The 26232-nt window shown below is 47.2% G+C and overlaps 1 protein-coding gene across 4 annotated transcripts in view; it reads left to right on the forward strand.

Annotated features, from left to right (window-relative positions):
• Positions 1-5686: 5686 nt before the first annotated feature.
• Positions 5687-26232, forward strand: part of NPTN (neuroplastin) — a 46061-nt gene continuing 25515 nt past the window's right edge. For all 4 annotated transcript variants that reach the window (XM_050309086.1, XM_050309088.1, XM_050309089.1 and 1 more), the window contains exon 1: positions 5687-6020. In XM_050309086.1, coding sequence (XP_050165043.1) covers positions 5702-6020 — 319 coding nt within the window. In that variant the 5' untranslated portion in view covers positions 5687-5701. The remainder of the gene's footprint in view (positions 6021-26232) is intronic.

Here is a 26232-nt window from a genome sequence, read left to right on the forward strand (position 1 = left end):
CAGGCTCATTGTCTGCATTTCACGTGAATGCCCGCCGTTTAGGCAGATGGGTATCGGCGTTTCTGCCTGGCTGAGCCGTGCCCAGCGGGGCCGGGGCGGGAGCCGGCGGTCGATGCAGAGCCATGATAGCGCAGCGGCCATCGACGGCCCGGCACCGAGCTGCTCCCGCCCCACCCGGGAACGAGTGACCCCGAGGGGCACCTGAGCGCGGCTGTTCCTGGGGACCGGGAGCCGCGGGCCCAGGAGGGATTCATGGAATCGTGGAATCGTGGAATCGTGGAATATTCCGAGTTGGAAGGGACCCATCAGGATCATCGTGTCCAACTCCTGCCCTGCACAGGACACCCCAACAATCCCACCCTGTCCCTGAGAGCATTGTCCAAATGCTCCTGGAGCTCTGTCAGCCTTGTTGATGTGCCCACTGCCCTGGGGAGCCTGTTCAGTGCCCAACCACCCTCTGGGGGAAGAACCTTATCCCAGTATCCAACCTAAACCTCCCCTGACACAATTTCAGGTCCTGTCAGTGGTCCCCACAGAGGTCAGTGCTGCCCCTCCACTGCCACTTATGAGGATGTTGAAGACACCACGGAGTTCTCCCCTCAGTCTCCTCCAGGCTGAACAAACCAAGTGGCCTGAGCTGCAGAGAGCCAGGGTGGCACAGCCAAATATATCCCTGGGGAAAAGATGAGGGACCACATGGCTCCCTTGATGTACAAAATGGTGCACAGCATTTTGGGGATGGCACAAGCTCTTCTACCTCTCCTTGCAGGCTGGGGGACAAGACCTGGGGGCACTGACTGCCATGAGCAGCCCCACCTGGGATGGGATTCCCAGCCACACTTGCCCATGGGCTTGAGAGCCCATTTAAGCTCAGCCCAGGGCTGGTGCCAGTTTGAGTTGTGTCTCTGGGGTGCTGGTCTCTAGTTTAGCCCCAGCTATACCTGCACCTGTAGGCCCTATTGATGTGAATCCTGATCTAGACTTCCTAGCTTGAGCTCAGGTCTGTTTTGTCCCCTTGGACCTGCCAAGGGATCACCTGGCTGTGCCTGCCCCTGGCTGCCCTCACCAGGATTGATCCTGAGCTATGGATGGATTCCTCCAGCCTGCCCTATTGCTGTGAACACGCAGGGACTCTTGGCTGACCCCGGCTGCCTCCTACTCTTACTCAGCTACCCTGGGACTGTCTTTCCCTGCCAGCCACGGTGTTCCCTTCACTTCCCCATCCCGTAGGGAGCAGTGCCCTTGCACAACACCCCGGATTGCCGTGGGCAGCCCTTGTCCAAAGCCAAGCTGAGTCCCCAGGCGCATAAAATCCGATGGGAATAGTCTGGGCTGTGGGGAGTAGCCCCAGGACACAGGGATGTCCCTGCATGGCAGCAAAAGAGCACAAAATCCCTGCTGCTGTGGCTCACCGAGGGTGAAGCCAAAACCCAGCCGGAGGCACTGCCCAGCCTGGCTGGAGCGAGCCCTGTGCTAATCCAGGGGTGCCACCTGCCGTCTGGTCCTGACGGATCACCCACAGCTTCACCTCTGCATCCTCAAAACTGCTCCAGATGTTCAGGCTTTCCCCAGAGCCTCCTAGGAAGCTCCCTGCTAGGACTCACAGCACGCAAGAGCAAGCTGGAGTGCGGGACAGCTGTCCCCACACATCCTGCCTGAGGCTGGATGGAGCTGCTCTCAACAAAAGCAGGAGGATAATATCCTTTTCCTCAGGATAATGAGGTCAGGGAACGGCTCTTGTGTGTCTGTAACTGGAAACTAAGTTATTGGACCCAGTTCCCTAAAAAATTGGGTGGAGAAAAACATTACGGTGTGGCTGAGATGGATGAAAAATTCGCAATTGAGAGAAATAATTTTGGGTTGCGCCAGAGAGAGGAGAGGAAAAAAAAAAGCAGTTTGATTTCTTTTTGTCCCTCTATCTCCTTTCCTGCAGAAAATAAGGTTAGACAAACTTCAGATTTCTGTCATAACAAAGCTGATGTCAAACATGATGATATTTCTCACTGGACTCCTTGTTTACATTACAAATCATCCTGACCAAAATTACCCCTTCTGTCACAATGTTTGTTTTGCGTGAAAAGACATTTCTGCTCAGAAATAACAAAACAAAACAAAACAAAAAAATCAAGTTAAAACATTTTGACCAGCTCTGACAGGAATATTTGAACATGTAGGAGGAGGATGGGAGATCGCTCAGAATAAACAAGCTGCCACTACCCATGGGGTTCAGATGTGCCAAGTCAGCTTTCTGCTACAAAAGAACGCACATCTAGATTTTATTATTATTATTATTATCCTGAGATCTTCCTTTTTTTTTTTTTTAAATCCCATTTTTCTCTGCTTTCAGAAGCTTTTCCTTTGACTCTTATCCCTCAGAGCATGTCGCTCTCTGATTTGACAAGCTTTTCCTTCGCCTCTCACTCCTCAGAGCACTAATTTTGCAGTTTAATCTTTTTTTCTGGCTCTTTAGGATGAAAACTGGAAGGGTCACCTGTGCAGCACCTGCCTGTAGGAGCCAGAGAGCCTTTCTGGTGACTCACTGCGGTGGTGTCACCCTTGTTTGGTGGCTCCATTCTGTTATCTGATTAGGTTAATGTTGTTCTCCACCTGCCATTGTGCCTTTGGGGAGATTAATATATATTAATCACATGCATAAGGTCGGAGTTACCTTCTGGGATCGGTGCTTTCCCTGGCATGTCGCCCTCAAAGCATTAACTGATGTTATCCAGCGTTCCTCAGCTGCAAAAGGTGAGGTTTGCTGTTGGACGTCAGCGAGTGTTCCGTGCTCTACCCTACTCTTTCAACTGGTGACAGATTCAAAAGAAGGTGACTGCAAGTGGGGCAAAGCTAAGAAATCCTTCCCTGTGAGGGTGGGGAGGCACAGGTTGGCCAGGGAAGCTGTGGCTGCCCCATCCCTGGAAGTGTCCAAGGCCAGGTTGGGTGGAGCTCTGAGCAACCTGGTCTAGTGAAAAGTGTCCCTGCTCATAGCAGGGGTGGAACTGGATGATCTTTAAGGTCCCTTCCAATCCAAACCATTCTATGAAAGCCTTCTTCAGGGGCCAAAGCATGTCAATAAGTACATGGAAATAACAGGGATCTCTTAAACAACTCCAGTTGCAAGAAGACAAGCTCAAAAGATCACCCCCCACACACAAACACAAAAAAGGATACCTCTTTGCTGCTCTCTGAGAAGTGAAACTCTTTCCTAGATTTCCTGCTGATTATGGTGGTTTTTTTCTTCCCCTTTGCTTGTTTTGTTTCCAAGATTTTCTGCCCTTGTGCTGAAGTCCAAATGAATAAGCGGAGAATTATCAAAATTGAGATACCCTAGGTGAAAAGATGGGTCTTGACTGAAGCGAAAATGCAGGGATTTGGAAACTTTGCCACGGCCAAGTTTCCCCTGCCACTCATGAAATTAGGAATCACCATACCCACACAAGCCAAACACATTACCCATCAGCCTGCAAAGACTCAGTCTGGTGGAATAACAGGCTTTTCCTTACTTCCAAGCCACTGTGTTGAACCTATTGCTGGTGAATCTCCTTTTTTTCCTCTCTAGAAATCCCCTACAAATACAAGTGGTTGCAAGAGGATTCACTCATGCACGGCAGAACAACAGGTTTTTACCCTCTATGATGGCTGGATACCTGAGTATGGCACAAACAGATCTCCTTATATATACATATTAGGGATCTGCGGGAACTCCTTTTGCTCCAAGAGACTCTTGAAGGCAACAGCAAGCTCCAGACAAAATCCGTCAGCACATCTCCCCAAAGGAACAAGAACCTGAGGGCTCAGTTATGCAACCGTGGGGAGAAGCTCCAGCTTCTCAGCGTGCTGAGCTGGTGACAAGGGGGAGAATAATCCTCCTGCTAAGTTGGGCCCAGGCCTGTGGCAGCGTGAGTCACCCTGAGCTGCCATGGTTACGGAACGAGCATTACTGTGCAGATCCAAACCCTGCTCAGAGAAAAGCACAGAGCTAACTAGTTCCAAACTTGGAAAACAGTCGAGTGTAGGTAAGGCCTAATACCGAGTGGGTGTTTGCAAGGAGGAGAGTTAGAGAAAAATCCTCCAGAGCTTATATTCAGCTGGCAAAACAGCATGCAAAAGAGCAGGAAGAGGCACACCGCTGTGCAGAACCATGACTTCTGGATCCTTTTTCCCATTTTGTCTGGTTTGCAAAGGGCTACTGTTCCAGAGAGGGGGGCAAAAAGAGGATGTTTCCACACCACAAGAAAACACACAGTAGTGTCACACAGATGAATCAGCTGGCACGAATAGTGAGTCATGGAAATGCACCATGGAAATTCTCCAGCGCAGTGGAATCTCTGAGGCACATCAAATCTGGCATCCTTGGAGAGGCAGGGGCAGCCAGGATGACGTACGGCACCAGCACATGCCCAAAAACGCTCCTCACGCGTGACCTCAGCCCTGGGAAGCCGCAGTCACTAAGCCCACGATCCTCATCCAAGTCCTGAAGCGCTCGGGCAGTCAGTTCAGCAGGGTTTTCATGGAAAAGGTGTGCCTGATCCTTATTTTCTATGAGTCACAGCTGAGAATGACCTGGGCAGGGTAAAGGATTAGGGATACAAAGTCAGGAAATCAGGACAGTTTTGGATGTCAGCACAATGCTGCACCCACCCCACTGTGGGCACACCTGGGCCTGCAGAGATCTCTGGATTGGAAACTGAGAACTCTGCAGAAAGATGAATATCTGATTTTGAGGGATCTTCTGCTCTTCTTTTTGTTTTGTTTTTGTTTTTTGGTTTTGTGTTGTGGTTTTTTTGTTTGGTTTTTTGTTTGGTTTTTTTTGTTTGTTTGGTTTTTGTGGTTTGTTTTGTTTTGTTTTTCCAGTGTCCTCTGCTGGTCTGTCCCATCATCTCCTGCAAGTCTTGTATCTCCCCACCACTGGCACGAAACACAGCAACCAGAGTGCAAGGAGTGACCTGTACCTGTGATTCATGAAAGCAGAAGAAAACCCACCCAAAGCTCATCTACAGCCAATTTTCAGGACGCCTGGCTGGTCCAGTGAGACAGAATTGAGTTTTTGTGCTTTTCGCCCCCAATCCCACCACTAGCATGGAACAAACACACTTGCTTCTCGTGACCTTGTTTTCCTACTTGTGCAAAACAGACACGACCCTTGAAAAAAACACTTTAATTTTTTTATATGAAAGAGTAGCTGTGATGGATAGAATGGCGTTTCAAATAATTCCAGTCTTTTCTGGGTGTACGGCCCTGAAGCTGAACGATTTGGGAGGGACTTTTGAGTTCCTCTGACACGCCGCAGACCCTGCAGAATGGCACATAAACTTCTAAATTATAAGGCACGAGCAGAGCTCTTGCCTTGTGTCTGCAAGTATTTTAAGCCCATGAAGAGCAGAAGCGCGGAGTGTGGCGCTCCCTCACACCGCAGCTGGAGGGGGCTCTTCCATGGCGCCCCTGAGGGGACGGATCCCTCGGGCGGGCTCCGCCATCCCGCCCTTCACGCCCCTGAGGGGACGGATCCCTCAGGCGGGCCCCGCCATGGCGCCCCTGAGGGGACGGCAGTCTCAGGCAGGGTAGGGGCATTTCTCCGCCGCCCTGGCGTCTCTCTCCCGCCGCCGGCCCGAGAGCTCAGCGGGCAGAAGGAGCCAGGGCCTGGAAGCCGCGGTGAGGCTGCGGCGGAGGGGCTGAACGTGAGGGGCTGAGCCGCGACAACATGGCGGCGGGGCCGGGCGGGGTCGGCGGCGACACCGCCCCCCTCCCTCCCGCTCCCCTCACAGGCGGCACCGCCCCCGCCGCCGGCAGCTCTCGCGAGAGCGGGCGTAGCGCTGCGGTAGGAGGTCGGCGGAGAAGGACGGACGGAGCCGCCGCTCCCGCCGCCGCCTCACCCTCCTCTTCCTCCTCCTCCTCACCTTCCTCCTCCTCCTCCTGCCCCTGCCTCAGGAGGATGCCGCGCTCCGGGCCGCTGCCCGCCGCCTTCTCGCTGCTGCTGGCGACGGCCGCGCTGCTGCCGGGACCCGCCGCGGCGCAGAACGGTGAGGGAGGGCGGCGGCGGGGGGGAGGGAAGGAGGGAGGGGGGGCGCGTTGCTATGGCGGCCGTGGGGGGCTGTGGGCAACCCCGCGGGTGGGGGGGCGATCCCGGGGTTGGGGGGGTTCCCTGTGTCTTGGGGTCCCTCAGGGGAAGGGGGAGAAGTGGAGGAAGGAGGAGAAGGGGGAGCTGGCTCGTCCCACCACCCCCCCGCCCCGGCTTCTCCTGAGGCGCCTCGTGCCGCCGGTAAAATGGAACATCTCCTCATCTCCTCCCGCCTACTGAACCTGCATCTGCCGGGCCGCCTTAAATCATTTATAATGCAATAAACCCCGTAGTTCCTTAGCAACTGGAGAGGTCCTTCTGATAGGAGCGTAAAAGAAGGAATTAAAAAAAAAAAAAAGCCCACCACACCCCGAGCCTCCTCTGTTCCTTGTAGGATAGCGTGAGCTAAATCCAGCGCGGTGCCTCCTCCCGGTGAGTTCGCAGCCAAGTGCATAACAATTAGTGGCAGAGCGGAGCAGGGCCAAGAGGCTGGTCCAGCCGAGCCTCCTGCTCCAAGGAACATCCTGCAGCGCTGATAAAAATGCCTGTCTGATCCTGCCAGGCCAGGCGGGAACCGAGGCAGGGTCTGTCTGCTCCGGGGCTGCTCCAGCACCGGCTCTCTGGAGCAGCTTCTCTTGCAGCATCATGGTCAGGGATGCTTTGGCCTGTGAGAGCTGGGAAGGGCAGGGATCTTGGCTCACGGGAGGCTTGATCTATGTGCATGTGGAAAATTTGCCTAGAAGGAAGGATTACTTTGCTTAACACACCGATTCCACACTGGTTTTCATTGTTTCATCCTTCTTTCTCTCTCCTTCCTTTCTGCTCTGCAGATAATATTCAGTCCTAGTGTTTTGCTTTTGTTGAGGTGGATTTTGCCTTGCAGCATGAGGCCAGCTTCCTCGGCTCTTTGCTCTAGAGGAATCATAGAATCGTGGAATCACAGACTGGTTTGGCTTGGAAGGGACCTTAAAGCTCATCTCGTTCCACCCCCTGCCATGGGCAGGGACACCGTCCACTAGACCAGGTTGCATTGAGGCTTTGAGTGTATTTGACATTGATAGGAGATATCTAAATGGGAGAAATAAACATCCCAAAGATCCTGGATCAAATTTTTGCCTTGTTATGTTCAGATGTTGCAGTCTGAAACTAGAACTGAGCCTATTTTCCTCTGTTAATCAGACAGAAAGAGCTTTGCTGTCCACACTGTCTGAACGAAAACTGGAGGCCTTCTCTAGAATGAAGCACTTTTTTTTTTTTGTGGAGCCTACAGGTGGGAAAAGCCTGCTGGAATTCAGTGGGAATTAGGAAGCTGGCTTCTGTGAGCTCCCAGGGAGGTGCTCATTGGAATGAGTTGTGGATGAAGTGTGGTTCTGTGTTGTAGACATGCTGTCTGCTTCCTGTGCCACCTGAGCATTCTCGTGGCAGGGTTAATCTGCCTTTGGTGTGTTTCCACACAAATTCCACCCTTGAGTTTGGGTTTTCTGACAAGCAGGTTAAATGGGTCATGGGCCTGAGGCTGTTCTTGTGCAGAGTTAGCAGGCAAGGTGTCAAATGCCAGCAGCTGGGATAGCAATTCCAAATGGTTGGTAGGCAGTGCAAACATTTGGTGTTTGACAGGACTTAGATGTCTGGAGGTCAGCAATCAGATTTTAGGCATAGATGGAAAGTGTCTTTATCGTGACTTCCGCTCCTGGCATGAAGCTGACCGAGAGTAAGAGACCTTGGCAAGAGGGAAGATTGCAGAGCACAGGTGTATCCTGGAAGCTCCTTAATTTTTATTTGGTTAACGAGCATCATCTGGACAATTAAATGGTGAGGGAGCCTCTGAGTATCTGTAATTCTGTAGGAGCTTACACAGGTGAGTGAAAGTCTGCTTGGGAAAGAGTAGAGCACTTCAAACCAAGTGAAAGGTGGGCTGACTAAGGTTTATTGGTCCTGTTGAATCTTCACCCCAGTTTTAATTTAAAGACTGTAGGCCCTGCTGCAGAGGAACTGGTTTCTTTTTACTGAAACAGAACAATTCTTCTTTGGCTTGAAGAATAGGTACAGGCATTTCCTGACTTGTGTATATTCCTTGTAAGTCATTAGAAAAATGATGCTGTGGTTTGAACAGGCTTGTGCAAACCTGTCAGGGACATCTTTAGGAACAAAACTTCTCCCACACGCGGTGCTTTGAAGGTGCAGGGAAGGATCCCAAAGTGCATATGCACAGTTTTGTTATCTATTATTGATGTGGAGTTGTCAGTGTGAGGAAAGGTGATAGTCCAAGTGCTGTTGAACCGTGTGAGTTCAGGATGATAAAGGAATGGGCATGGACCTGTTGGAACTGCAGGGCAGGTCACCACTCACCCCGTGCAGAAAATGCCCAGTGGAATCTTGAGGGTTTGTGGGAAGCAGCTTTTTTTCTGCCTCTAGCAGGAGATGGCTGTTGAATTACCAGTGGTTTTTTCCAGACTTAATGTAATTCAGAATATATTGAGTCAGACTCACCTATAGATTTAAGCTTCCTAAACTGGAAGCAGGTTTTTGACACTTGTATGGCATATTTTTAAAGCTCTTGCATAAACACCTAAAGGGAAAATGTGCATGTCAGAAATTGAACTTTTCCTGAATGTTCTGCTGAGAAAACTGTCAGGTTAGTGCTGCATGCTGGCTCATCCCTGGGATCCAGAGCAGAGTTCAGGTGAAGTGACAGAAAGGAGGGTTGGAAGAGAGGAAACATGAGGAAGAACTGCTGGAAAAAAACAGTCTGTCAAGCAGATCTGTGTTAAGCCCTTAGTTTCCAGTTGGTAGTTGTTGGAAAATCACATCAGTGCTCCAGAGCAGGCAGACAGCATCCTCCTTGTGGTGTGGTGCTTGACTGTTGGGTAATGAAGAACATGACTTTTCCAGTTGCTGTTTGTTAACCTTAGCAGTATTTTTATTTTTAAACAAGCAACTGGAAAACCAAAGACTTCTGTGTAGTAATAATTTCACCACAGAGTGCTTGGGTTTTAAAGACTATTTCATTATCTGAAATAGATGCTTGGACTGCTCCCCATGAAATCTGCAGTGTTTCTTCAGCACACCAACATGTGAGTTCAGTTCTTAGCAAGTTTTCAAGTTCTTCCTTTTTCAGAGGTTGACTCTGGCAAAGTGCAGAGAATCCTTAAACATTCCTGATGACTTAAAATTGCTTGGGTTATTCAAAGCTGAACATAAGTGGAAATAAAAACAATTTAGGTGGGGCTGGTTTGCTTCTGTTCTCTTCATCCTCTGCTTGGATGAAGGAGAAGGAACTATCTCGCTGGCTAAAAACAGAAGATAGCTTTTCTGTTTGTGGAAACCAGGATAGAAATGACCATAAAGCAGGAAAATTAGCTCAGTTAATTCTTAAAATTAGTTTCTTCTTAGAAGAGCAAGTGAAAAATCTTCCTGTTATCCTTGCAATGCTGTTTCTGACTGCTCCTTCTCATCCATATCGCACTGGCTGTGCTCTGACGTGATTTTTAATGGTCCCCAGATAAAGCTGAGGAATGGTTTCATACAGCATTTTTGGAGCAGGAGTGTGGGCTGAGCATCGAGGAGAATGTTCAAAGTTCTGTTCTCCTCCCCACCATCGCTATTCTCCTTCCTCCTACAACTCCCTCATAGGAAACTTAAACACAAGCAGTGTGACTAATGTGTTTATCCTTGGAAACTGCACCGAATTCCACCAGATCTCAGGGAACAGGTAAAGAGGCGATAAGTGCCAGTACTGACATTCCAACATACCACTGTGTGAAGACGATATCTAGCTTTAATTCGTGAATGAGGGGCACTTGTGCCCTCACAATGAGCTGTTTCTTCTGCTGCAGGTGCTATTTTAGAGGAGTCAGTTGTTAAAAGTTGCATTGTGAAGGACAATGCAACCCCTGTGATTCATCCCCGGGTTGTAAAGCCGGAGTGTTCAGGCTCTTCTTAACTTCCTGCAGCTCCCACTGTTGAGATTCAAAGTTAGATAAAGTGTTCCTGCATATCGAGTAGCTGGAAAGTTCTCCTGTAAATCTAATCTAAACCTGCTTTGCTATCTTTTAGCTTCTATTCTTTTTATCCATGCAATTCAGAGTGGGGAGGAGGGTGTTGCCTTTCTGTCCAGGTTAATGGTCAGGGCGGTTCTTGGTACGTTGTCTTTTCCTGCCCGTTCCTGATCATTTCTGTGGAGCTTCAGTCACGTTTTCGGGAGTGTGATGGGTAAAACTGGACACACTTCCAGTTGGGACCAGACCAAGATTCACTGGAGTGGAAGGATCGTTCAGTGTGTCTTGCATATGGCATTCCTGTTTGCATCCCGAGACAAATGGTTTCTTACAGTAAAACATTCCTGACTCTCATCCAGTGGGATCCTTTTTGGTGCTCAGGTCTTTGCTGCAGCACTGCTGCTTTGCATTCCTGTGCTGCCTGAACCACGGAGTTTTTGGGTGTTCTTAGGAACTGGCATCTCACCTACCAGTGCTGTCACAAGTCCTGTTTTATCTTCTCAACCAAGCCAGAGTTGGTTTTATCGGTGTCAGAGACCCTCTAGCCTAACACTGATCTTACTTAATTCTGTTTGCATCTGCTTGTTTCTGCACTGCAGCTCCTGAAAACCGTGTGCATACTACACCTGGCTACATTAATGAGATGTCATTTAGGTGGTTTGTTTGTTTGTTTGTTTTTTATAGGGCGGTGTTAAAAGCTTTACTAAAATTAGGAAAACTGCATTTGTTCCTTCTCCTCCAAAGTTACCTTTGGTTCTGATTAACTTTATAGTAGGAGGTCAACTTAGCAAAGCACAGGTAGCCCACAGAGCTTGGCTTTTCCTTACTCCAAACCCTTCTTTATTTCTGAGCGCTTCCAAACAGATTTCTTCTTTCTGGAGGCTGAAATTGGATTGACTGGTCTGCAGTTCCACAGTCTGGCATCTGATCCTCCACACAGTCCATTAGATGTTTGAGGATGGTCTTCAGGTGTTCAACCAAACCTCTCAAAACAAGCTCCCTGGCAGTATTTAGTAATAAATGTAGTGGCTTGTAATTTTGCCTGGTTGATTCTGGAGTATGAAACCTGACTTGTGTAAAGTTGGAGGAGGGAGAAAGGCTGTTGAAACATAACAGAGAAATTATCAGAGCTTCATATCAATTATGATATCCAGTCATTCAAATCATTATAATTATCTGCAACTTTATTTGCATGGCTTTAAGAATCTTATTTGATATGGTAAATTTATTTTCACTCTAAGTCAAACACTTTTCTGATGTCCGGTTCTGCATGGGGGTTGAAGGAGATCGAGTCTGAACTGCATATCAATTCAACCTGGATGGAATGGAATGTCTGTATCTGTGTCAAAACTTGAAAGTCTTCATCCCACTGTAAAATAACTACTGTAGACTGATCAAAATTCATGCCCTGTTGATAAGCTCAACGCTTATTTGGGTCATGGTGTGAAGTCACCACTGAGGCACTGACGCAGACTCATTCAAGGAAAAAAACAGTAATTGCTGAGGCTGCAAAGGTGCTTCATCATTTCTTCACCCTACACTGTCAGGAGCTGTAGATCTGCTGTAATCAACAGTAAGTTTTTTTGAGAGCAGGATTTTTCCCCCCCCCACTGCAGTTCAGAGTGCAGTGGAGAAGAGCACTGTCACATCGGTGTGAGTGCTGGGGCTGCTGGCAGGGGGTGTGCCTGGGGGAAGGTGTGAGCAGTGGGCTCTGATCCCGGGAGGCAGATGGTGAGAGAATATGACCCCACATGGCACCCTGTGGGATGAGAGAGCCTTGATCCTTTGGGAATGGCTTTGAGGTTGTACCGGGGTAGGAGAGCAGAGCTCTACTCTGCAGGTGTGTTGGAGGAAGAGGCATCGGCTCTGTCTGCTGCTCTTTGGGAGTGTAGGGGAAATGTCAGTGCCTGAGATGGAGTCTCAGGGACACTTTGTATCAACTGTGTTACCTTTTGTTATCAGGTTAGAAGCCTTTTGATATATTAAAGCAATCAAGGGCAGGGATGTTGGGAAACAACAGATTTTCCAGAGGAGGAGGAAAAGTGCCCAATACACCTGACAGGCTGAAGAGATTTGCAGTGTGAGACATTTTTGTAGAGGAAAATTAGATCACAGTGCCCTTCTCTGGTTTGAATAAAGCAGAAAAGGTGGTCTTGGATTGCTCTAATTCCTGTAGGTTTTTTTTACATTACACGTTTGAAAGCACCACATTAAGGACTCAGTGAGTGTAGCTACTCACTGTAGCTTCTCACGTTTGGTGACTCCTGGCTTACTGTGAGTACACCCAGGGCTCATGGGGGCTCTCCTGGAGCTCCTGCAGTTCGTGGGAAACCTAAACTAAATGTATTTTGTAATGAGCATGCTGAAGGTAAGAGGAAGGGGAGTATCATGCACTAGAAAAGGGAGGGCATGAAAAGATGCAGTCGGTCCAAAACTTCAGCTGTTAAAGTGGGTGAAAACGGGTTTAATTCTGGGAGGTTGGTAAAACTGACAAAGAATATATTTGAAATTAAAGAGAAAATTGATCTTAAATGCCTAGAAAAAAGCTTGACAAGGATTTTGGCAATGCAGTTGGCTCCCAGCAGACATCATGGCAGACCAAAGGCAGACTGAAATAATTCGGTGAAGGCGTACAGCAGGAGATTGCAAAAACAGATGCTTGAGTGCATTTTTAAAACCCGAGCAGATACCATATTGACTGAGCACTCTTGCATTTATTTTTTCCCATGGTTTGTTATAAAAGCTTTGTGGTAGTTAACTAGAACCTGCCTTAGGTTCAAGCTGTAAAGGTGGAAATATTTTAATGCCTGTCATACTCATTCAAAACTCCTAATAATGAATTAAAGAATGCTAAGCTGTTTTAAAAGCAGTTCTAAACTGGAGTTCAGCTGCACTGTTCGTTGGTCTTGAGAAATTTATGCAAGTGTTGTAATGTTAGGAAGGTCTTGTCAAAACATTAGAACATCCGTAATATCCAGTTCTGCAGCGTGTTGTTGGTCTGGTTTTCTCTGCATCTTCAAGCAATGGCAACAAATTCCTGTTATCCTTTGGTGGATAGTTTCTGCTTGAAGTTTTCTAACCTGAATGTACAGAATGTTTACCTAAAGCAGACTTCTGTGAGGAACTTCATATTTCACCCAGTCTCCTTTGCTGTAGCACCCAGGGTTGCAGGCAGCTGGCTCATATTTTCATAGGATCCCAGCGTGGTTTGGGGTGGAGGGACCTTGAAGCTCATCCAGTTCCATCCCCTGCCATGGGCAGGGACACCTTCCAGGTTGCTCCAAGCCCCATCCAACCTGGCCTTGAACTCTGCCAGGGGTGGGGCAGCCACAGCTTCTCTGGGCAACCTGTGCCAGGACCTCTCCACCCTCACAGGGCAGGATTTCTTCCTAATATATACCCTAACCCTGTCCTCTGTCACTTTATAACCAGTCCCCCTTGTCCCCAGTCCCTCTCCAGCTCTCCTGGAGCCCCTTTAGGCTCTGGAAGGGGCTCTCAGGTCTCCCTGGAGCTTCTCTTCCCCAGGTGAGCACCCCCAGCTCTCCCAGCCTGGCTCCAGGGCAGAGGGGCTCCAGCCCTTGGAGCAGCTCTGTGGCATCCTCTGGACTCACTCCAGCAGCTCCCCATCCTTGTGCTGTTGGATCCCAGAGCTGGAGGCAGCTCTGCAAGGGGGGTCTCACCTCAGGGAGCAGAGGAGCAGAATCCCCTCCCTCCCTTGCTGCCCATGCCATGGGATCAGCCCAGGACACAGGGGGTTTCTGGGTCCCAGCGCATGTAGGGGCACGTCCAGTCCCTCATCCACCAACACCCCCAATTCCCTCTCCTCAGGCAGGATGATTCTTAGTTCTGCACCAATTCCTGCTGTGCAGTCCTGTGTAATCTTTATTTAGAAGGGGAGGGTGTAGCAGAAAAAGATTGGAAACTGTTCCAGTGAGGTTTGAGGTGAGAGTGAAGAGGTTGAGATCAAAGCAAGCCAGGAATAAATGACATGGAGGAAAGAAATATATATATATATATATAAAGCAAGTCTGCTGGATTTAGCATAGTAAGAAATGTTTCTCAGGTTTGTAGCTGAAGATGTGCAGTTTAGACTCTTACCAGGAAGCTTGGTTTACACTTGTGGTACCTTAAGGACTCGAGGAAATAAATAGGAAGCTCATTATTTGGCGAGATCATTTTGGTTTCAGCATTTGCATAGGGTAAGACAAGTTCTGCAGCTTCTTCTTGTGCTACCAGGCTACATAAACAGGGAGTTCAGCACTTGCTGAGGAGGTTTAGCACTTCCCTGGAAGAGGGTTGCCTTGGGGAAGTGTTTTCCAAATCCCAGAGCAGCCAAACGTCTTGGGTTTGTGACTCAGAGCCACTCTGTGCCTGGTCTTTGGAAGTCTCCTGGATGGACTCTTCCCTTTTTATGTCATTTGGGAAGCTGGGGCTTGCCTGGTCTGGCTTCCCATCAGCTGCTCCACTGCATTCCCATGCTGGGAAGCAAAAAAATTGAAGTCTGACAAAGTGAGCAGAGTTGGTTTTGTTTCCCTACACTGTGTGTGAACCATCCCATCAGAAACAAGTGGAGTTTTTTTAATCCAGAGGTAAAACCTAGAGGTAAAATAAAATCTGAACGTGTCTCAGGTGTGCTGGAGGGCTTGGTACAGACACTTCCGAACGCAGGAGAAAGGGATAACTGGGAACAGACGTCTTAGTTGCACTTGGAGAGCTGTTCTTTTGTACAATTGCTCTAAAGCTGCACTAAGAGGATAATACATTCAGGTTGCAACTCCTTGGTGCTTCATTTTGGCTTTAGAAATGGTGTATTTGGTGCATTTGGTCCCTGTAAGCTAAAAACTAACACAAAAGTTATTTTGTGTGGCACCCACCATATAATGCTGTAGATCACATTCCCCTTTGGAATTCCCCTTCCAGTGAAAGTGCTGTCACCTCTGCCTTTTGGAAATACTTAAGTTTGATCCTATTTGTGCCAGTTCTTGATGCAAAATGGTTGGGATTGATGCTTGAATGCCTGTCTGTAACCACTGAGTACCGTGAGAGCTTTTCTGCTTGTTGCCAAACACGAGGGTAGTTTTCAATATTTTAATTTCCTTTCACTGTGTTATTTGTGGTTATGTTTTTCCCCCTGTAACTTTGGTAGAGGGGACAGCACGTGGGAAAGCAGGAGTTCCCTTCCTGGCTCTTTGCTTCCAGAAACAAACCGCTTGATGAAGCTGGGATGGTTCCGGTGTCTCCCAAGTTTTGAGGGTGCTGAACCTGATACAGGGCTTAGATATCCAACATTCATGGTTTACTTTCAGAGTTCATTTGTTACATTTTTAACTGACAGGGTTTTCAACGCTTTGCTGCAAGTTCTGTACTGCTCAGCAGCAACTTATGTTCTCACTTGAGGGTATAAGAGGGTTTTAAGCAAAGCTGCATGTTTTGGGTCTCAGGCTCCCGAGGCTCCTATTTTTAGCAATAGCAGGATTGATTTGGTGACCCCAATCTTGAGCCATATGGAGTAAGGGAGAACAAAAAAAAAAAAAAAGTGGGTTTTGGTTTCTAGGAAGGTGATTAGTTGGGAGAACGGAGCAAAAGTGATAGGACAGGGAGAAATAGCTTTTGAGGAGCTATAAATAACAGTCAAGGCAGGAGCTGTAAGAGGACACGGATGGATACAGCACTTTGGAGTTTTCTTCTTCCCTGTACCTCCACCTCCAGCTTCCCAGGTCTTGCTTTAGTACAATAAGGAACATGTCTTTTGAGTACTCAGTGAGTATTCTGGGAGTTACAGCTGTTTGTCAGTGGCCTAAATTCACATTTTCAACAGAGCAGTATCCACATTATTTTTTGTTGTCCCTTTATGCCTTTCCGGGTACTGCAGGGATGATTTATCCTTTTAACCAGCACCTCCCAAGTGTTACCCTGGCACTGGCTGCCCAGTGAGTACCAGTATGAGCATGCCTTGCCCTGAACTGCTGCTCTGCTGTTTTGGGGCCTCACTGTGACAAAATGAAGTGGATTTATAATTCCCAAAGGGTTTTCCAAGTATTACACTGTTGTCCTCTTTTTGCAAAGTGAAACAGGGCTCTTCTCTCTGTGAGAGGTGGAAAATTACTAAATAAAGCCTTCTGGTTTCTTTGTGGAAAGATGTCAATGGAAAAGCTACCTTTGGTTTAGGAAAAGCCTCAGCAGCAAATTCCTGAAGGCTGGGAGATTGCTACATGTTTGCCCTGTTCTTACGTTCTTGCCATGACCACCAGGGTTAAATTTGGGTAAACTTATCTGCAGGATAAAATCTCCCAGTACTGTTGCTGGTCTCTGCTGAGGTATTTATAAAAAATCTTTGAATGCTGCTATAAAATGGCTGCACAATTGAACGTGGTCTCTGGTTCAAGAGCTTGAGAGACTAATTCTTAGTGTTGTCATCTTGTGAAGTACAACAGCTCTTTAACACTGATAGAAAAGAGAATTAGAACCCTTGTACTTGAGTTCAGGGACATGATTCAAATTAGATTTTAACCAGCTTGTTTAGGACACCATTTACATTCTCAAACAGCAAAAAATCTCTACCATGTAGTTAAACATGGTTGGTATTGATGTCACAGTGGTGAAGTTCTGTTTTTGTCCTTACCCTGAGCAGAGGCTCAGGTTTGTCTCCGTATTCTCTGCCAGCTCCCTTTGCTGCTGCCGACTCAAGGAGTCCAAATCTGCTTGGCCCTTAATTGGATTGCTCCTTTTGCTGGGAGAGCGCTGGGAGCAGGGAGCCTGCTCTGGGCTGTGGGTAGAGCTGCCAGGCTCGCTCTTAGCTACAAACCCCACAGGCTCAAGAAGACGCCCAGCTGGCATTGGGGGGGTTGCAGCCCCTCAGCACGCAGTGGGCCTGAGGTGTGAGAGCACAGCGAGGAGATCGAGGGGCTCAGCGCAGCCTGTGGCTGCAGGGAGGTGATTTCTGTCCACGGATTAGGATGCACTAATCTTGCCTGGTGCTGAAGTTGAATTTCATCTCTGAAATAGCATGTTTGAGGCTGTGGAGGAGCTGCCCTGTGACGTTTTTTGCTGTCCATAATCTGAGTGGTGTCAGTAGGCCATGGGGGATCAGAGCAGGGCCCGATCTGGAGGGAGGATCCGGTTTGTGATGTAACCCCACTGCTGGCACAGAGCTGGGCACGGCAGTGCCGTGGGCAGGGCCCACATTCCACACTGCTTCTGGGGATGGCTGAGCTGCCAGAGCCTCCCCCTGGCCCAGGGCATGGAGCTTGGAGTAACAGGGAGAAGCTGAGCTGTGCTCTAGAAATGACTCGGGGGGAAAAATGCTGTTAAAATGCAATTTGGAACAAGGATCTCACTTTGCAAAGGAGGGTAAATCTGGTATACAAATTATGGCATCTCTGCTGCTTTTCATTAATTTCCCTCCTGCTTTGCTCTTCCCTGTAACTGGAATACTGTAAGTCTCCTGGAGAGTAGCTGTTGCTTGTACACACTGACCAGGGACATAAGCCCTGAGCTGCTGGGGCTGTGTCACTCTGGAGTTAGCAGTTAGTAGGCAGTAATTCCCTCCAGCTATGGAGAGCATAAAACTTGGAATAATTAAAGCTTCCCTCCTCCATCCCCATCTCCTGCAGCAGGGCCAGTATTTTACATGCTATTAGGCAGTTTAAACTCGATTTATGTTAAAAAAAAGGTACCTAAAATATGTTATCCTCTCTGCTAATACCATTTCTTGTGCACCCAGAGGAATTATTTTTGTTGCTGAATGGCTTCTTCTCAGCTCTGCCTCAGATTGTGTGGCCCGTTACATAATCCAACAATTCTGCAAAGGGCATTTCTTTTGAAAGGTCGGTGTATTAAAATGCCCTGCTCCTCCATCACGGATGAGAGGGAGCAGCTCGTGCTGCTGCAGAATGGATAAAAGGGAGAAAGGAGCTTTGCCATTCAGGACGTGCTGCCTCCATGCTGGAGAGAAATGTAATCAGGCTCCTTTCAAACACACCTTTGTTGGATCAGGAAAGGTCAAGGGAAAATTGAGGAGCACTTGGAACCTTTAGGTCTCTAATGGCACAGTCTGAGGGTTTTTAAATGACTAATCTGACACAAGGTATTTTTTGTTATCAACATTTTATATGCTTTGGGTATCTTTAAGATGCAAATTTAGTAGTCTTAAAATTTGTTGAGATGCTCAGTGTGCCAGCTTCAGTTGCTGTGTTACATGGGAACACCAGACAAATTTAAATTGCTGTCTGCTCTAACTCTGCTCTTCTGTGCTGAAGCTGAATTCCTTCCCACTTCTTTCCAGGGAGTGGGTTTCTAGTTGTTAACAATAATTTTTTTTTTTTTTTGGCAATATGCAGGAGCCTTTCTGCTCCTGTGTCTTTCTGCTTTAGACAGATTCTTGTATATTCCTAAGCTGCAACAATAATATTTCTGTAGTTCCTTAAAAAAAGGGGATTAAAGCTAATAAATGCTGGCTCAGTTATTTTTTTTTTCCTCCCAGCATGGATGATTGTAAGTCTTTTTGTCCCTAAGATGTGCCAGGGAGAAGCATGAATGGAAAGAACAGGAGCATAATGCCTGCCTTTTCTGAGGATGAGGCAAGTTTAATCTTTGGAAAAACCTTTGAGAAACGAATCTACAAATTCTCCATGGAAGGAAATCTCTTCCTTATGGATCCAACCCAGCTTCCTGACAGCACGAGCTCTTTAGAACATCAGCCATGCAACAGCAGCATTTGCCATGCAATTATATGGCTTAGAAAGGCTTGGTGTGACATCCAGCCCCAGGGGAGAACATTCCCAGCCCCTTCAGGGCTGAGGTTGGATGCTGATCCCAGCAGCCCATTTGAGTGTTTGTTCTCTCAGTGCTGATCAGGGGCTGGTTTTGCCCTCAGATTGGGGTAGGTGATGGCTCCAGGTCTGACTGGAGGGAACCTGGTTACAACTGTGTCTGCTTTGAAGCCTCGATCACTTGACAAGGGAGTGAAAACTGCCTGAAGTCCCTTGACTCTTGGATCCACCCTCCAGCCTGGAGCAGTCAGTCACTTATCAGCCCAGGGGAATATTTTCCAGTCAGTCCTGTATCATTCAGGAAAGTGAGGATGCTGAGCCTCTTCGGGATTTGAAGATATTTTAACCTTAAGAGCATCTTGTCTTCTGCTGGCATTGCCCTGAAGTGAGCTGGGTGTGTTCCGTGAGGAACAGCTTTCCATTTCCCTGGAAGGGCTTTGCCATCTACGTTTGTTTAACTGGGGTTATGTAAGTTGTCGAATTGCCGAGCGAAGTTCCCCAGACTTGCCTTTTTTAAAGCATGTGACTGAAATGCCACACAGCTAAATATAATTGTGCCTAGGATGGTGTCTCTGTGCTCCTTGCGGTCTGTGTGAGCTACTACAGGATGGCTAAAACAGTTTTTGACTGACATCCTTTAATATTTTCTTTGAAATATGAAAACAATGTGCTCTTCAAGGCACTGAACCAGTGCAGGGACTTGCTGTTGATCTGGGTACCATTAACTGCCTCAGGTTGGCCAGAGCTGGCTCTGCCCTGGCTCTTGTCCATCTATTAGCTATTTCCAGAGCATTGATCTGAGCATTACAAACAGATGAGAGATTTATTCTGTGTTTTCTATAAAGTGGATGCTTTAATATTATGCCTGCGGTGACAGTTAAAGCTAATTCTCTCCCCTGGATGTCCAAGGCAGATAGAATCACTTTAATACTGCAGCTCACAAGGCAGAGAGTCCTGCAGCTTCTTAGTTCACACTCCTTCAGGGCCTTGAAGCAGATGGGTTTAAAAAGCCAGCGGATTCGGGTAAGGAAGGAGCTGTAAGTTGGAAATGGAGCTTGCATTCCATAGGAAATGGGCTGTGACAGGACTGCAGAGCGTCCTGGAGGGACAGGCTGGTGCAAAATGTGAGATACCAAGTTTCCCAGTTGTTCGTGAAAGCCCTAAGTCAGCGTTCCAGTTACCTCTTCAGACTGTGCTCCTTTATAGAAGCAGAGAACTAGGAGAGCTTTGTTCTTTCCAGCTCACAACCAGGAAAAATAGATCTGTGAACTCCTACAGTTCAAACGTGACTGCAGCCAGCAGGCTGACACCGGTGTGGAGCCACAGTTCACAAAGTCCCGCTCTGACTGTTCTTCTCCTGCTGGATATTCCACACTTCAATCAATTTTCCCATCATCTACAGTGGCAAACATACAGGTTGTTGCAGAAGCAGAATTGTAAACACTGTTCACAGCTGACAAAATTGGGTTCTGAACCCAAACAACTTCTAGAATAAGAATGTATTTGGGGTGAAAGTAATTCCCAGAAGCTGGAAGTGCATAGCTCTGGTTGCTGTGACACACCAGTGGCTTGTCTTCCCAGTAATGTTCCTGTGGACTGTGCTTGGATGCGCTTTTGCAGTGAATTATGGTTGCTGAGATCAGGTTTTGCGCAACAGAAGTGACCATAAAATAACAGTTGCATTTCCAAGTCACTGCAGGTGAAGTTAAGTGTTACTTTTTTTCTTTCCAAGGAAACTCTTGACTAAAAGCGTCCAGGGCATATGTGGGAAAGGATGGATGGGCAGCTTGAGAGCCTCAACCCGATCTAAGGGGTTTATGTTTAGGGAAAGCAGCTGGGCCAGAGGACCTGCAGGAATCCCTTCCAATATGAATTCTGTGATTTATAACCCAGAAGCTGATCCCCATGTCCTTTCTCCATCCACCTGTGCAGGGAAGTGTCCCTTGGCTTCCCTGGGCATATTCCCAGGATGGCCTCACAACAGCAGAGGCACTGAAGCCATTTACTTAAGAATGCTCTGAATTTTACTTCGGCAAGCAAATGGAATTAGTTTGTCACAAATCTTTTTGCACGTCAAACTAAGCAAGGTTTCCTAATGCACAGAGAAATGAGGAATGTTGGTCTGAATCCAGAAAATGTTAATCCTCATGTCTGTGGACTTGGAGAAAGTAATCCTCAGGTTTCCCTCTCTGTGAAATGAATCTAATGCTATGTCATGAGCTCATGCATTTTATATGATGCTCTCTGGGTAATGTTTTCCCCTCTTCAGCTTCATAAAGCTGCAGGATGAGATGGCAGGAATTAAATTCATGCATTGCTCCAGTTCTCGGTGCTTAGAGAAGGTGTGGGCTCATTTGGTAGCTGATACACGTGTCAGTGCTGGCTTAAAACTGCTCCTGGACCTGGCTAAAGAATCGGGCAAAGCAGGGGAAAATTAATGCCAGTTTTTCGTTTCCTGCTCTTTGGTGATGAAAGAATGGGAAACCATCAAACCTACTGAAGATGGGTGAAAACAGGCAGGGTGCTGTAGTGCTTTCCTTGGAATTGAGTTGCCTTTGCCTTTCTCCAGCTCGGTTCCAGCTGTCACTTTTTTTGTATGTTTGACAGATTTCTAACACTTTTAGTAAAGGTGAGCACTGGAAAGAAATGAAACATTAATTAGATTGCCTTTTTTCCATCCTAAATGGAGTAAAAATGCAATACTTTAACAAAGTGATGGTGAGTTCCCCTGCCCCCCCCCCCCCCCCTCAAAAATCTTATCACTTAATCAACAGCCTTCAGTGGAGAAGAAAAGAAGACAAAGGTGTTAATTAGCTCAGAGCACCAGACTAACAAAGCCCAGCTGGTGGGGGAAGGAGAGCGGAGAGGAGGGAGCAGGTTCTGGGTGGAGTTTCTTTTGATGTTCTGACGAAATTATAAATGTTGCCATGTAATAAAGGTGAAAAGGAGCTCGAGTGAGGGCAGAGCAAAGGCAGCTGAGAAGCCCTTTGTGGACTGCCCAGGATCATCTGGGCTTCTGTATTCTAATAAATCCTTACATCTAACCTAGAGTTCCATCCCCCTTCCTGAATACAGTCTGGTCATTCCCTGGAGCTCCAGCCACCTTTGATCCGGAGTCCTGCTCAGGACCAGACTCTCAGGAGCACGTGAAGTGTTTGCATCTGGTTTGGGTTTTTTTGTTTTTGGTTTTTTTTTTTTAATATTCTCCCCTTTTGAACCTGCATTTTTATCTGTTTATCTGAATACTTAAAAATCAGCATAATCCAAAATGCATTTAGGAAAAAAGGTGTGAAAATTTAATGAGGAGCCATCGTTGAAATCTTCAACCCTAACACCTGTTTTTAGTGGCAGAGCTTCATTGTCAAATTGATATCTCACCTGGAGAATTTTGGATAGCACTGGTCTGTAGGACAATTAAACCTTCACTTTGCCAAAGGCATATTCCATTTAGGAGAGGCATTCCTGAAGGCAGGTGTTTATACAAATGAATCACATTAGGACTCAATTATTAGGAGATTTTCAGAGATACAGGCAAGCAGAGGAAGGACTAGGTTAGCTGTTCTTGATTCAGTCTGTAAATAAGTGGAATTGGAGGCAAAGGTCTTGATCAGTGCACAGGAGTAAAATCTCCAGAACTTCTCCACAGGCCTGAGAGCAGTGGAGCAGTGAAATGCATGTGCTGAGCTGAGAGGGTTTACAGGGTGGTTTTCACTGTACCTACAGACACTCTGTAAAACATTCAGTCCCAAAGCAGTTACATTTCATCTGGGCGTCGTGGGTTCGTGGTGAAAATCATGTTGATTTTTGCACTGGCTTTGTAAACTCCCGTTTTGGGGCTTCAAGCTGTGCTTTCTCTCTTCATACAAGTGGAATTCACCTCAAGATAGCAACAGCCTCTCGTTGGGCCAGAGCATTATCCTGCTTGGTGGAGATGTGCCCTGCTTTGCCCCCGCTATAAAACTGCCTCGTTACAGTTATATTTTCCTCGTGGTTGAAAATGTCCTTGGAAATACATTGTTTTTCCCTCACTGGGGTCACCTTTGTGTGTTCCTGAGCCGGTGTCCTGCTCTGCACATCTCCAAGCAGCCCTTGGGCATCTCAGCTTCTTGTTTTCTGATTCCTGCAGGCTTTGTTTTCAGGACCATCTCTTATTTGACATTGATGCTTGTTTTCAGCTTTAATCTTCGTGCTTGGTAGACATAAGAAATGAGCTAAATTAGTTTGTTCTACATTGGTAGGGCTTTTGTAATACCTAAAATTTCATTTAAGCCTGGTTGTCTCTGTCTTTGAGCCTGGTTTAACATTTGCTCTTGTCACCTCTCACTTATGTTTTCCTCAGGCACGATGTGGCTTTATGTTTCAAACCCCTTTCTTTAGGCCAGACTGTAACTTGGGGCAATAAATATTCCCCTTGCACTCTCCACTGCTGTTGGCATTGATTCCTTTGCAACCCAGTGCATCTTGATTAAATTTGAGTAAAAAAGGGATATTTGAATCAATAGCACAATCATTTGTGCAACTCGAGGATGATTGTCAGGTACTGCTTTTTGTATATTCTGAGACTGGTAGGTCACTGCTGACAGATTTTACAATAATTGTTTAGCTCTCAAGATCATGGTTTTTTCTTAATCTGGATTTAGTGGTCTTTCACTACGACATAAATTTTAACAGAGAGTCTGCAAATATGGAGAGCCACTGGATTTCAATGGAATTCTATGTGCAGACTAATATTTTTCTAGTTTTAGAGCATTAATCTTTCTCATCTTTATCCACACAATTGGGGGATGAGATCAAATCTGCAATAAACAAACCTCTTCAGAAATTACTTTAAACTGTTACCACTTCAGGCAGAAAACCATAAATAAAACAAAAACAAACAACAAACAAAAACCCCAAATAAATTGGTTGGAAACATCATAGTTTTCTTGAATAGCTTCTGCATTGTTTTTCTGGCATTCTGGTATATCAAGAAGACTTGTAAAGACCTGGTGAGGGAGGGAGATTTAACAGTAGGTTTTCCCTTTCCTTTGTGCTTGACAGCAGTTAGCTTTCAAAACATCCAAAACCTGAACAACCCTCCCCCTCAAACACCTCCCTTTTTCTTCTGCTGTGGAACAGAGTAACTCGTTTGCGGCTGTAATGAAATAAATACAGCTGTCAACATGTGCAGATCGACAGTACCCAAACCTCACAACGATCTTTGCTTGGGGAGTGCTCGAAGGTGCTTGTTCCCTCTCTGCTTGACTCTAAAGAATCGCTTCAGATTGGGGCTGTTGTGCTCCTTCCCGTGGGTCTGGATGATCCTGAGGTGGGGTCTTGGGATGGTTGCCCTGCCCTGCCCTGGCTGAGCTCAGTTCTGTTGTGTGCGGGGCTGGTGCCCGGGAGCTCACAGAGATTCCAGCACCCCCTGGGTCCTGCACTTGACACTGCACGAGGAATCAGCTCTAAACACAAATAAGGGCAGGTTCTTAGTGTTAAACAGATACAGTGTCATCCCTTCAGCCAACCCTTGGCCCCTTGGTGTGTTTGTATTGTGATGCTTCTTTGTGTTTTGATGCTGCTGTCTCCAGAATTGTGCAGAACGGGGCAGTGGCAAAGAGGGAACGCTGTGCCTGGAGAAGACCAAGTAAGGGAAGTGCTGGGCTCTGAAACCTCTTATGTAAGCAGTGCAATCTGTACAGTGTCATTTCTGACATTCTGTTTGCTTCTGAACAATTATGGAAATCACTGGCAACTCACAAAAAGCAGGAGGACCTCAGTTTCCAGGCTCCTGTTGTGCTGCAGGGAGCATTCTCTGTAATAATTAGCCTTTTTTTCCCCTTTGTTAATTTTTTTTAACATGTCTGCATGGTACTGGCAGATTTCAGCTCTTTTTGCAGCTTCTGGCTGGATATCTTACTGGGCAGTGGCCCTCTGGCAGCTGGAGTGTAGCTGGAAGCATCACCTCAACTCACTGATTCTGTTTGATGTGCTGCCTTTGCTGTTTGTGAATGAGTGAAAGTGCAAAACATTAACCCCAGACTGTCCTTTGTAATTTAAAGTTTCTTTTAATTTATATATCGAGGCTGTTTGTCCTTCCAAGATTTTATTCTAACCCAAAATAGCTTTTTAAAGAGCATTTTTATCTGGATTTTTTGTCTCTTGGTGGGGTGGGGAGAGACACCAAATCCAATCTGTGTTTTTAATTTGCATCATTGTGGTATTACCTGCGCTGATGACACAGGTACTCAGATAAAGGTGGTGTTGTGTGGGAATTTGTCATCATCTGAGATGTAGTTTTTTTGCAAGAGGATCTGAAACGGATGGAAATGTGGGGTTTTAAGTTTTAAACCCAGAGAATATTTGCTAAAGTGACCTTTTGATACAGTTGTCCAATTTAATATTTTAAAATTATTTTTAGGCTTTGTGCAAAAGTTGTAATAACATCTTAGTGAATCAGAATCAAACCCTAAAGCTTTTGATAGCTTTTTATTCAAATTACAGATACTCCCTTTAGTAAGAGGAGTTACAGCGCTCTCCTGTCCCACAGGTGTCTGTCGTGGAGCACCAGCAGCAGAGCAGCTCATGTGTTTTCTAAAATATACAGAAAACACATAATTACCCCCCTCAGCCCTGCCACAAAGGCTGGGCAAGAAGTCTTTCTCCAGGAATGGTTCCTTAGGAGCCAGGACAGCTGGAGAAGTAGGAGTGAATTGCAGCTCTGCCTTCGCCTGCAGGGAGGTTTTGGGCAGGGCAGTTCATCCCCTTCGGGCAGCAGTGGAAATGGGAACCTGGAGAAGGGGCTTTGCTTCCCTGAGCCACTGGCTGAGAGTGGCAGTTCAGTGTTAGGGTGGAAGGGAGGGAAGGAAGCTGTGATGTGTGGGAGAACTCCAGGAGCAGGGGGAAGGAGCCAGGCTGTGCCTCGTGCTGCTGCTCCAGCCTGGGGTGTGTGCAGAGCACGTGGAGGTGCAGCCAGCCTGGCTGTGATTTACACCTCGGTGGGAATACAGAGTGTTCCTGGTTCAGCATCCCCTGGAATGGGCACAGCCCAGAGGAGCAGGATCGTGCCATGGTGTCCTGTGCTAGCTCAGAGCAGCAGGAGAACTGTGGGATCCGTGTCCACCCCGGGGACAGCAGGTTGGCCCAGGGCAGGTTGTGGCTGCTGGGGAGGAGGGCACGTGGAGTGCCCTGGCCTGTCCTGCCTCCCTGCAGCCATGGACTGTTTGCTGCAGGTTTTCTGAGCTCCTCTAGTCCTGGGGTACGAGGCTGGAGAATCCTTGAACAAATGAGTTGGTAATGGAAGCAGTTTCTGAGGTTCATATATTTTCTTTCTGTGTTCTTGTAGCTGTCACGTGCAGCTGCAGCACAGTTGCTCTTCAGGCAGGACTGTGGCAGCAAGGAGCAATTCTCTGTGTGCTCTAGAGCC

The sequence above is a fragment of the Myiozetetes cayanensis genome, unplaced genomic scaffold (assembly GCF_022539395.1).
Source record: "Myiozetetes cayanensis isolate MyiCay16 unplaced genomic scaffold, myiCay2020 scf14, whole genome shotgun sequence".
In the NCBI taxonomy this organism is placed as follows: Eukaryota; Metazoa; Chordata; class Aves; order Passeriformes; family Tyrannidae; genus Myiozetetes; species Myiozetetes cayanensis.